At 42.8% G+C, this 13,044-nt stretch overlaps 1 protein-coding gene across 14 annotated transcripts in view; it reads right to left on the reverse strand.

Moving 5' to 3' along the window:
• Positions 1 to 13,044, reverse strand: part of EVI5 (ecotropic viral integration site 5) — a 161,732-nt gene that overhangs the window by 36,459 nt on the left and 112,229 nt on the right. For all 14 annotated transcript variants that reach the window (XM_006021827.2, XM_006021826.3, XM_006021832.2 and 11 more), the window contains one exon: positions 10,184 to 10,279. In XM_006021827.2, the coding sequence (XP_006021889.1) occupies positions 10,184 to 10,279 (96 nt within the window). The remainder of the gene's footprint in view (positions 1 to 10,183; positions 10,280 to 13,044) is intronic.

Here is a 13,044-nt window from a genome sequence, read left to right on the forward strand (position 1 = left end):
GAGCTGCTCCCTTTCACAACTTCCTCCTGCCTGGCAGGCTGTGAGGCCAGGCTGCAGCAACCACGAGGACTACTGGCCCCCACTGGGGTGCCAGCATTTTATTTTTAGCATGGGGTTTTTAATTTTATTTTGCAGACTTCTCAGACAATGCCCAATTTTGTGTTTTCTGTGAAATCGCAAATTAAGTAGGTCCCTATACATGACTAATGAGCTTGTGATGGGCCTTTATTTCCTGGGGAAGTTCATTCCAGTCTCAGATGAGCCCCGCAAAAAGCTGAGTCTCCCAGAGATGTGTTTTATCCTTAGTATGGTATAGAGATTTCCATGGTGCCAGAAGAAAATACCAAAAGTTGTATACCATGGTCTTCATCCTGGAACGTTAGGTGATGCAGACCTAGAACATGGAGTAGTTTGAGACCCTAAACTTGATTTGAAATTCCACAGGAATCCTAAAATTGGAAATAGGTTTGATGATGCATTTGTGGCAGTCTGTGATAAGGTGACAAACTACAAAATTCTGTACTAGTTGCTGTTCAGGTGCTGAGACTGTCATTGCCAGGTATCATGTTTCTGTAGTCAAGGGGTTATGAATAACCAAGGCTAGGTCTTCAACCCATAGAATGGAAAGGAATTTCCTGTAGCTAACCTGAGATGAGACACACTACATTACTCGGAAACGCTACTACATGAAAGCTTTACATCAGTAAGGAACCAGGAGTTTGCATTACAACTTCAAACCTTTCAAAATGCTTTCCTCTCCAGTGTTATGCAGAGAAAGGGTAGTGGCAGCTGGGTACCTGCCTCTGATGCAAACTGGGTCACTGTGACCTGTAGGTTGTGGAGTGTTGGCTTAAAAGCCTCTAATATGTTAATTAATTCTAACAGGAAAGGCACCAAACCATTCCCAAATTTGATTTTTTTCAGTGACGATTTAAGAATGGTGCATCTTAGAGTCTGCAACAATACGAATCTTGATTTCAGAGAAGGATCTATCTAGCTCAATGAAATGAGAAGGAATACTTTTTGTTAGTTTTTTGAAATGCATAAAAAAGAATCTAATGAGATGTTCTGCTGCTGAAGTTGCATTTGGTAGTATGCTATAGTTGCCAAGTGTTCTGCAGCTCACCAAATTAAAATCGACTTTCCTTGCTGCATTTCCAAATAATTGAGGTATTAATCCCAATTTGATAATGGAGGCAGTTAACTCTGAAGCTTAATTAAGGCAATTTAAGGTTATTTAAAACATGGACCTAAGCACACTCACGCTTACTTATCTGACCTTCTCCAACTATCTACTAGACAGATGCCAGAATCTTTATAGCTCCCCTGAAATAATAAAATATAACTATAATTTGCCATACAAATAGCAGCATAATGGAAAAAAGCACCCAAATCAGGGTTGATATCAAAATACAGAGAACTGCATCAGTTGTAAAAAACAATATACATTTTCCTATTTAAATTGTCCGTTTTAAACACAGCTGAAGCCACCACAGAGGATGGCTCTCTTGACTCTGTATTTGCCTCCATTTTAATCCTGAACCCTGAAATGCCAACACTGTAGTCACTATTGTCCCATATTAGGATAGTCTGATGATATTTTCTTCAGAGTCTACCACCACTTCTGAAGCAGCTGGAAGGAAGTTTGCTGCATCTACCGGCTTGCCTGCGACTACCTACATCTTTGATCAGTGCTTTCAGCTCATCTTCCAATGGCTTTACATTGTGAAAGGCCAACCATATTTAATATTAAATGTTAAGGATTTGGGTTTTTTTTCTTTATGTGAATTTTGTTTTTTAAACAAGTACTTAGTTTGAAGTATTAAATACTTCAGAATTGAAACAGTTCATTAATGAAGGGAAACGTGAACTTGTGAATTCTAAACGGAATCTTAAAGTTTAAGGTAGAAAATATCATGCACCATTAAAGGAAATAACATAAACAATTAGTAATCTTTCTCTGCATAGGTCTCAAAAACCTAAGGTTATTCGTAGGATGTGGGTTTTACTTTGGGAGTACTATTACAGAAAATCTGTGGTGTTAGACAAGGTCATGACATAGTGCAGAGTGCTTGGTCTATACACGTTTAAAACGTACATTTATAGAACAAATGAAATATCCACAACAGACACAGCAATCAATATGTATGTTATCAGGACAGTGAAAACATTTAAGAAAATATTTGCTAAATCTAAACATTTCTAAAATGAGAACTTTTTTTGCAATAAGAATAGTTGAACACCAGTGAATGAATACACCAGTTTACTGTAGTAATAGAAACTTATTGGGAGTTGGCTTTCATGACTGAATGTCAGGACCCAAGGCCCCACTGATGTAAGAAGTCCCACTGTAATTTCTTAAGAGCAAGCAACCAGCCTTAAAAGTGCATGGTAACGAAGCCACACTCTCTGCCTTCTTTTGGCAAATCAAAGTGAAGACCCTAAACCTCAAGCAATCATTGAATTCAATGGGCTTTATCTAGGCAGAATAAACAGGAATAAGTTGCCAGTACTACAAGTATTTAAACATCTATTTCATTCCACAGATTTGTTTTTATTTTATTCTTTTTCCATTGGCCAGGACCAAAAAGGAAGACCCTGGTACAAACAAAGTAAATATGCAACTGTGCAAACTGCCCACCATTAATATAACAGCGATAACAACAAAGATGAAGGAAGGCGTAAATGAACACTGAAAAATGTTCTAATCCTGGAATGTCCCTAGCCACACAGTTAGGCCTGGCAAGAAATCGAACTGGAGATAATGTCAGCCATTTCAGTCTCAGCTCTAGACGTGTGTGGTGCCACAGAGGGCACTTGAACAATCCCAGGTGAAATTCATGATTATCTGAGTGTGGGCTAAACTCCACAGTTAAAATATGTAGAGTCCACCCTGAACAGCAGAAGAACATTTCTGAACAATTTTTTGTATGCAAATCTATGGGTTTAGTATAATATAAACAACAGTTTATAGAGCCAAATCAAAGGAAATCAGCATATTATGTTAGGTTATTGGATCAGTAGCAGATGAAAGGAAGCTCTTTTCCTTCCGAAGTGTTTTTTCACTGATTTAGAACTGTCTACATAGCAATAATCTGCCTCAGTTTGCTTTTCACTGCTATCAGAGGAGGCTTTTTAAGCTCTTGCTGTGTGGTAAAGACACTTTGCATTAAAAATGTAAATTAAGTTTATTAAGAAGGGTAAATGTGGTGACTAGTGGCCTTTCAGTGACTTGAGTGACTCATTCTAGACTTTCAAAAAACACATCACTAACATCACATACCACTATTGATAAGAGTAAAAAAAAAAAGTTTCCTGTAACTTGAAAAGATGGAAACAATTTCTTTACTTAACAGTAAGTACTTGGAAAAGTTATTAAACAGAGGTCAGCAAAGGGCTCTAATTCTAGAGAACCAGTGTTACCAGTTTAAACCACGGGAGAGAACACTAGCGCAATCATGGATTTCCTTTATAGTTATCCTTGGAGAAGTTTATACATAGTTGAAGAAAGGGGAGATGCAACAAATTCTTTGAATTTGCCTGAAACGTGCCAATAGGAAGCGATGTTACCTTCTGTCCAGATCAGCCAAACTAACATGTGAACGAGTTCAGTTTTCTTAAAATTGTTATCACTGTTCAAAATTTCAGTCCAGTTTCTCAACTCACCAGTGGGTGATTTTGAGTGGAAGGCAGCAGATATAACAACTCAGGGAGGTGGGTATGCATGAGAGCAGCCCATTCCCACCTCCTCCATGCTCATCTCAAGACATTCTGAGAGGGGATGGAATCTCCATACTTCAAGGTTTTTAATGCCCAGCTCGACAAAGCCCTGGCTGGAAAGATATACTTGGGTATGGTCCTGCTTTGAGCATGAGGTTGGACTAGATCAGTGGTTCCCAGCCTTTTTTATACCACGGCTCAGCAGGAGCAGGACGGAGCATGCAGAGCTGGCTGCCACCCTCCTAGGACTGCCCCACTGCGCAGCTTTAACCCCGGAAGCTCAACTTTAACCCTGGGAAGCCACTTGCCCAGGAGTCCCACTAGATGGCTTAAATGACCTCCTGAGGTCCCTTCGAACTCTAATTTTCTATGATTCTGCCTTTTTATTGGCCAGAGCAGAGAGAACTGGACCAGCTGGTTGGCTCTATTTTTTTTACTGCCCTTACAGCTTCAGGAAGCACAGCTGAGTTAACAGCAACAGGATATCAATAGGTAACATTAGGAAGTTAAATGTTTCTTCTCGTTGCAGTTGGTGCAGAAGAAAGGCTAAAAAAGAGCAATGGAGACCCAGGATTTTGCTGATGGGTTTTGTGCCCGTGAAGAAGAAGCATACCATAGGTTCCACTTGGTAGCCTTGCCCAAATCCACTTAACCCCAGCAGGAGTGGGAAGAAGACATAAGTAGGCCAAGAAGGAGCTACCCTAGGTGGTTTGGTTACATGGTGTGAATTTACTTAATCTACACTGGACCCAGTTTATATAACCTTTTTCTGAGGGGTATATAAACTAAGCTTAAACTGACAAATAAAAATGAAACACAAAGAAAGAGCAAAAGGAAAGAGGACAGACAAGAGTGACAAATCATGCATTTACTTAGGCAGTTCTTCATGACTGCTTTTAATCATTTCATGAGTTTAAGTGCACAGTGCTGTGCACATACTATATTGTATATTTGCTTTCAGTTCTCTTTAAAACTGAGTGCACTGGATTACAGAGAACTGAAAATGAACAGATTTGACCTTTATTTTGCTTAGGAATATCTATTGTGGAATGGATTTTTTGCACCCAAATATGTTCACTCAAAAGCTAATAATCCCAAGTCTGTGAACATTAGGTGTGCCTTGAATGACCAGGATAAAAATGACATGCAAGGTCTTAAATAATATTTATCACCTCTCATGCAAGGTACCCAAGTAGCCTACGTTTATAAAAAAAATGCCAAGCTGCTAACTTCTTTTTATCCGCTATTGTTTAGAATTGACCCCAAAACAGTGATTTAAAATCTAACACCTGCATATGTAAAGTTAAATCAGTAGTAATGTGGGTGTAGTGATGTTCAGTGTTACGAATTTGAACATCAGTGTCTTGCACTTGCACCTACGAAACATTTCACAGAAAACTGCACAAGTTAGGTTAAACATAGTTATGGGTCCCATGTGGACCTGACATTGAACCTCTAGAGCTTCTTAGAAAAGCACCCTCCCCCTCAAAAGGAAGGTTATGTGGTAAATTAACTTCCTCCCTGCATCATTGTCAACCCTGAAGTACCGAGACAAACGCAATACACCAAGTTAAGTGCAATCACTTTGTTTCAGAGTCTGACACCCACTCCTTACATGTACTTCATGGTATTAGAACCTGCCTTAAATAATAGCCCAGTTCAACCCAAAGGCCTTTCTGCTTCTCTGTGTTTGGTCATAAAAGGGCTACCATAAAGTGACTGGGAGGAGGCAGATCCTTCTCCACTGAGGTTAAACCCCCGCCAAGAAAACCAAACAGCTACCAAAAGCATTACAAAATAGAATTTTACTCCCTAAATTTAAACTGCTACATTTGAAAAATGTACAGTGCTTCTACTGGGAAATGCTGACTTGTGTTGAAGCAATTTGTTTGTGTTCAGTAGATCTAGGATAAGCAGATATTTACACTGTCCATTTTTCCATCCACTTGAATTAAATTTCAATGGATATAAAACTTGTAAATAGGATCATCAGTGGATAAAGAGCTTAACTGAGCAAATTTTCTATATTCCCCCAAATCCAAGACAACATTGAATTTAAGGCAACCCCCCAATAATTAGATTCTATCCATTGAAAATCATAAATTCGTTATAATTTTCCATGGCTGGAATCTAATTATTGAAATGTCACCTTGAATTCATCTCCCCTCCCACCACTATGGCAGGGAAAGCAGCAGCAGAGGGAGGGAGGTAGCCAGACCCCTTCCTCTTCCTCCCCTACTCCTGTCTGTCCGTGCCATTTGCCCTTATCACCTATCCCCCTGCTGCTGCCCCCCTGCCACTCACCCCAACCTTGTGCCTATCCTCACAGCCATTCACCTGTCCTACCTGCTACTTACCCCCTGCCAGTGCCTGCCCCCTCAGTTGCTTGTCTCCCTGCCGGTGTCTGCCCCCTGTTGCATGAGTAGTGTTCCGCATTCTCTGGTTTTTATTTAAAAATAAAATCTGGGAATTTTGGGGGGTTTATCTTCGAAACATAAAAACTGGGATGAAGCCAGGATAAAGGAAGAAAAGGGGGGGAAAAAAAATCAGTGTAAATCAGGGGAAAAAATTGGCAGTGAGGGAGGGAGAGAGTAAGAGTGGGACTAGGGAAGGAGTGGGGGGAGGGGTGCAGTGCAGCCCGTTGGCCGCTCCTGGGGCTGCAGCAGGGAGCAAAGCAGGGGGAGCTATCAGTGGATACGTGGCGGGGAGGTCACGGCTCTAGCTGCTACGTATCCCCCAGGCATCGGGCTCTTTTTGGGGGGCCTGTGTCCCTGGATCTGAGTGTGGGATGAGAGCAGGCTCCTGCTGCAGCCCATCCTATCCAGGGTCAAAGCTGGGAGCCCTGTGCCCCCAGCTGCCCCCTCCTCCAGCCCCCATGCGGTCACTGCCACCCCCGCCATACAGCTGCTGCCACCCCCACCCCCACACTCTGCATCCAGCCAGAAACCTGTGCCTCAAGTAACTGGCACAGCGACACTTTTAGCTTACTGGTACCACCCGTTTTTCAGTTCAGATCCCCATTAACTGGCACAAGTTGGGAATGGGCTATATCAGGGAATTTATCAGTTAAAAAAAAAAATGGTAAAAAATGAAAATGAAAAACACTATGCATGACTCTCTGATGCCCTCCCCACCCCACCCTCCCCCTGCCATTTGCATCCATGCCACCTGCCTCCTCCCACTGCTTCTTACCCTGTGCAATCCCTCTGGCTCTGACCCTAACCAGAGGCACAGAGCACAGGGTGGCCCCAACCAAAAGAGACACTCTCTCCCCTATAATCTCCCCAGTCTTCCCTATATTTGGGCCCCCCCCCCCTCTACCATGAGGTCTCCCCGGTGTTCCCCCTGCTGCATGAACCATCCTGGCCATGGCCTGGAGCAGATGGCTAAGGCTTGAGCCACAGCCACTGCCTACCCCGGGCCAGTACTCATATCCAAGATGAGAGCTCCCCCACAACTCCATGTTAAACAAGGGGACTCATTGTGGATTTAAATAAATACAGTAAATGCATTTGTCTGAAAAAACACCAGGCAACAGCAGTGAGGCCTATTTATATAGGATCACTATGTGAAATGCATGTTAAATAAAGCCAAGTACAAGGTCATGCATCTAGGAAATAGAGAATGTAGACCATACCTACAAAATAAGGGACTGTATCCTTGAAAGCAGTGACTCTAAAAGGAACTGAGTGTAAAATTACACTGTGTAGTTTTGCTAAGTGGTTAGACAATGGATTTGTGAAGGATGTTTTGGATAGGGATGATCCTGCCTGAGAAAGAGATAAGGCCAGATTAACCTTTTAGTAGGCCCTAGGCAACGAAGTTTGTGGGCCCCAGGACAGTTGACAACCCCCCGCCCACCCCACCCTGGCGCTTCCACCCATGGGGAGTGGGGCTGGAGCCACTGCTAGGAAGCAGCTGCCACAGGGAAGGGGAAGGGAGGCAAGCCCATCACAGGGAAGGGTAAGGGAGGCAGACAGGGCCATTCACGCCACCACTACAGAAGGAAAGATCAGGGCCCCCGCAGTTAAGACCCCTAGGCATGTGCCTAGTTTACCTACATGTTAATCTGGCCCTGGGTAGGGGACTGGACTAGATAACATCTGAAGGTCGCTTCTAGCCCTACTTCTCTATAATTCTATGAATTAGAGATTACAGTGAATAAGTAACCAAACCTGAGCACTAGTGTTGTGACAGAGGGAGAAATATGATCTTTGAATGCATAAACAGAAGTCATGATGTGAATTTAACATGAACAAAACATGGATGAGAAATATAAAAATATTACAACAATTCTAGTATCCATAAGCTAAAATGAATATTGAAAAAAAGAGGTTGTAGAAAAGAGCCTCAAAATGATTTGAGTGCTAAAGAAAATGTGCTGGAGAAAGAGAGAGTTCAGTTTGTTTAGATTTACCAAAAATAAATTGAAAGATGATTTGATTACAGTGTACAAGTACCTTAAACAAGGAGAATAAAAAGGGTACTTAAGGTCTATTTAATCAATCAGAAAAAGGAACACGAACCAAAAGGGTAGAAGTTAAAGCCAGACAAATTCATTTGTACTAAGAAACATGTACTGTTTTACCATTGAAACAAACTACTAGGGGGAAGTGGTGAATTTTATACCTCAGTGTCTTCAAATCAAGACTAGATTAACCTGCTTTAAAAATCAGGCAACTTTTGGGTAACAGGAGGAAATTCTATGGCTTATATTAAACTAGATCATTTAATTGTTCATTTTGGCCCTTATACCTATGTACTAAAATGAATGCAAAGGAACAATATGCAGCACCTTCTATAAATGAAAATGACCGACCAAAACACAGCAATCTTTTTTATCTTTCTTCAGAGAAGATAAGTAAAGTATCACATATGAACTGCTTATCTATGCATTTTTAATGTACCAATCACTGTAATATATAGACACTATGCGATTAAAACAAATGATTATTCTATCTTTTAATCAGCTTTGTGACTGCTGCACTTTAGGAAAAATATTCCAATAAAGGACACTTTATACAGAGGATATTTGATTTATTTAAGCAGGGTAGCTTGCATAACAGTAATCACTATTGAAAAAACATACTGGAATACATAGATGAGCTCAGGGGTTAGGAAAAGATATAATTAGTTGAAGAATCACAGGAAGAAAAAAGCTTGGTCACAATAAGCAAGAGAGGTATGGTTTTGAAGGCAAAATTTCAGAGGGGAAGAAGAAATCATAACCAGGATGGAAGTTGAGATACACCTGTAACTGAAAACTTACAGGGAGGATAGCCCCCGCAAAAAAACTCTCTAGGGTGACGTAACGAAATTCAGGTAGGATAGCTGTACCATAACAGAGACACAGTATGGCATTAAGTCATGACTTCTGAAAGGCAAAAAAATAGAAAGTAGATCATCATTTATCATTCCTAGAGCAAGAGTTAGGCCATGGAGTGAGCGTGCCAAAAGTAGAGATTGCGAAGGAGAGAGACAGTCAAGATAGGAGCCAAAAGGAAGCATGCTCAGTTACTACAGGGAGAAGAGCCTCACTGCAAACAGGATTTCTATGTGATAGGTCAAGTTACAAAATCCAGAATAGATAACACTAGGACAAGGCAAACGTGGGTTTAGGATAACTCCCATTAATTTGTTTCTTCAGTCCAAATAAGATAGATAAAAAAGGCTGAAAACCCCAGGTCTAAGTACCCCTGGTGACTGGACACCGAACAGGGGAGAGGCGGGACGGGAGAGTGGCATGCAGCCAGATGCTTAGCAGGGAGGCAGGGATGGTGGCATGCAGGTGAGGATGGAGCGCTGCCGCCTCCCAGGAGCAGGGCTGTGGCAGAATGGAGAAGCTCACCGGGCTGAGGTGAGGGCAGCAGAGCCTCTCTGCAGGGTAGAGAAGCTCACCGGGCTGGTGTGTGGCAGCAGCGGCTGCTGTGTGCAAGCTTCCTCATCCCATAAAGGAGAGCTGCTGCCCTTGCCCTGCCCCAGCCCTGCTCCTGGGAGGCAGCAGTGCTCCATCCCCGCGTACCCTTAGAACCGGTCCAAGTACCCCCAGGGGTACTCATACCCCCACTTGACAACCCCTGACAGAGACTGTGGGAAATTGGCTCCAAACAAAACTTTTCACCTAGAGGGAAATGTTCAGTCTTTGAAACATTCAGTGGTAGAAGTCTACAAAGGCAAAAAAGGCAAATATACACGCTAGAGGTCATGAGAAAACATACTATTTCTTGTCACTGGCTTGTAAGCAATACATAACTTACAAGAAGTGTAATTTTGGATATATAACAACATCTTTATGTATCAGAATGGCTCATATTTAACAGTAGAGCTTTCCCAACATTTCAGTAGCACAGTCTTATGCTTTAATGAGAAGGAAAAAAGAATAAATGGAAAGGAGAAATGTTAAAGAACAGATCAGAACCAGAATTAAGAAACACTTTCAATGTTTATGGTTGTCATTTGTTACCTGGATTTCTAGTTCAGCAATATGTTGCTGGAGTTCGGCCACTGCAGCAATGCGGTCTGCTTCACGGAGCCTTACTGCCATCACTTCTTCCTTACTCTGAGAAGAAAGAACAGGGTTAAGCTGCCAAAGCAAAAGTTATGACTCTCTGATTTCAGTTGATTCAAAACTGAATATTTGTCTGGGTAAAAAGCAAGACAAAAGCTAACCTACATAATAAAATATACATGACTGATATAACCAAAGAATGCTAGTGGATCTGGTTTTAATTTGAACTAATTGTATTGTATGAACATCTCTTAATGCTCAATTTTAGGGCTGTGCAAAGCTTTGGAGGAGATTTGGCCCGATTCGGGGACCGAATCTCAGAATCCGAATCGAACTGGGAGACTAATTAAAAGCTTTGAATCAATTCGAAGCATCCGAATCTATTCGGGAAAAGATTTGTAAAAGATTCGGCAATTCAACCATAGACTAAACAGGCAGCTAAAACAGCTGCCTCCAGCTGGTAAGTCTGTTGGGGGTGGAGAAGGGGGGAGGGAAGGGGCATGGGGGAGGGAGGAATGGGGGCTGGGACAAGCTGCCTAGTCAGGGCAGGGGGCCATGGGATGTGGCCATGGCAGTGCTCGGAGCAGTGGCTCTACCTTGCTGCCACCTGCCCAGCTGGGGCAGGGGGGGGGGGACAGGATGCAGGTGCGGCATGCTTCAGGCGGAAGGGGGCAAGCGGCAGTAGGACATAGGCCCCACTCCCAGCACTGCCATGCCCACATCCCGTACCCTTCCACGCTGGCTGGCAAGCGGTGACAGCACCTGCTCTTCCAAGCTGGCTGGCAAGTGACAGCAGTGCAGAGTCCCTGCTCCCAGTGCTCATGAACACCACGTGCCCCTGGAGGCTGGGGGGCCATGGCAACTGCCCGCAGGCAGCAGTGGAAACATGACGGCAGCGAGTGGGGAGCTCCCGCAGGCAGCCACAGCTGCGTTGGCTGCTGGGCAGGGGTGGTAAGCACCGACCAGCAGTCAGCGACCACCCGCAGATGCCGCCAGCAGCAAATCGAGGGCTGCTCACAGACGCCACTGGCGAGGGGAGGAGGGGTGGCAAGTGCCAACCGGTGGTCGGTGACCACCTGCAGACACTGTCAGCAGCAGGGGGGGGCAAACGGCAACTGCCCATAGGCACCACCGGCAGTGTTGGTGGCGCTTTTTGCAGGGGGTGCACCACCAAGCTAAAGTGCACCCCTACACGTTGCCAATTCCAGTGCTGATGTGGGCACGGCAGCACTGGGAGCAGGAGCTCTGTCCTGATGCCACTTGCCCCCTTCCGCCTGAAGTGAGTCACTCCTGCGTAGTGCCCCCTTCCACCCCGCACCAACTGGGCAAGTGGCAGCAGGACAGAGCTCCTGCTCTGAGCACTGCTGCGCACATATCCCGTGCCCCCCCTGCCCAAGTAACATACCCCCCGCCCTGGCTGGGCAGCTTGTCCCAGCCCCAACCCCTCCCCCTCCTAACCCCAACAGACTTACCAGCTGGAGGCAGCTGTGTCAGCTGCCTGTTTAGTCTATGGCCGAATCTCTGAAGTGGCGCCAAACCTTTCAGATCTGACTTGGCCAAATTGAATTGGGAAAGTGATTCAAATCTCTGAATCAAATCACTGTCCTCTGAATCGGATGAATCCAAAGTGAATACTTGATGCTTCACACAGGCCTACTCAATTTTATTAATTTGGGTTAGCAACTATACCACACTGTAAAATATGCAAGATGTGCGACTGGTTTATTTGCTAAGAAAATCTGCAAGTAGCTCATAGTCAACCAGCTACAATGTGATAGGGCTAATTAATGCATGTTATCTAATTCCTGCCAGAATTGTAGTTAAGCAAAAATTTAAGTTGGATTTGGGTAACACATTCCATATTTCATCCGAGTTTTTAGATTTGAGTATCAACCTCTCACAAAAGAAATGAGGAATGTTTGGTTCTCTAACACTGTATTGTATCATTGGCTTAGTTATGTCTAAAATGCCAGATACTGCACAAACACCTAAACACCTCCTTTCTGTAGAATCATACATGTTTCTGTGGTACAGACATATTTCCAATACAAACTAGGCCTAGACTTGCTTTCTTTGAGATGACTAAAAATAAGCCAGAGATGTATGATTGATAACTATGATTAATATAGACAAGCTATGGTATTTTAAGCCCACAATATCATTCTAAAAGCATATTTCAAATACATAATTAATATATTTGTGCAAACTATTCACAAACACTCTAACAGATTTAGCAACTATTGCATTAAAACATGTTCTTACCATCTTATTTTCTGCATGCACACACACACAAATACATTTTTTTAATTTTACTTCTCTGAAGTATAAGTGGTATAGTTAACTATAGAGGTTAAATATTAAGTGCATTAATAGCTTTCCAAAGCTTTTCATAATTTATGAAAACTAAATTGATCTAGTTTTATGAAAACTTAACTTCTCTTCTCTACCATTTCACATATCTTAAGATAGATATAATAATACCCTTGTCATGGTCTCTGTATACCCTGGGTGCATTTACACAAGACACTTTAATGTTCAGTGGACTGTTCTACTGCACATTAGCAGGTCACAGCAAAAATCATGCTGAAGCGCTAATAAGCAGTAGAATTAGTCTACTGTACATTAAGCGTCACAAAAAATTGCCTTTGCTACTGTGCATTAGTGCTGCTACTGTGTCTTTATCTAGTACCTTGTATTAGAGATACTAAACTTAATGTGCAGTCACAAAGGTGCATTAATGTACATGTAGACATGTCCTGTGAACAGGAAAAATATTAGTTGTATGGAGTCCATTTACGAAATGACATTAAAAACAT

The sequence above is a fragment of the Alligator sinensis genome, unplaced genomic scaffold, assembly GCF_000455745.1.
Source record: "Alligator sinensis unplaced genomic scaffold, ASM45574v1 scaffold199_1, whole genome shotgun sequence".
NCBI classification, from domain to species: domain Eukaryota; kingdom Metazoa; phylum Chordata; order Crocodylia; family Alligatoridae; genus Alligator; species Alligator sinensis.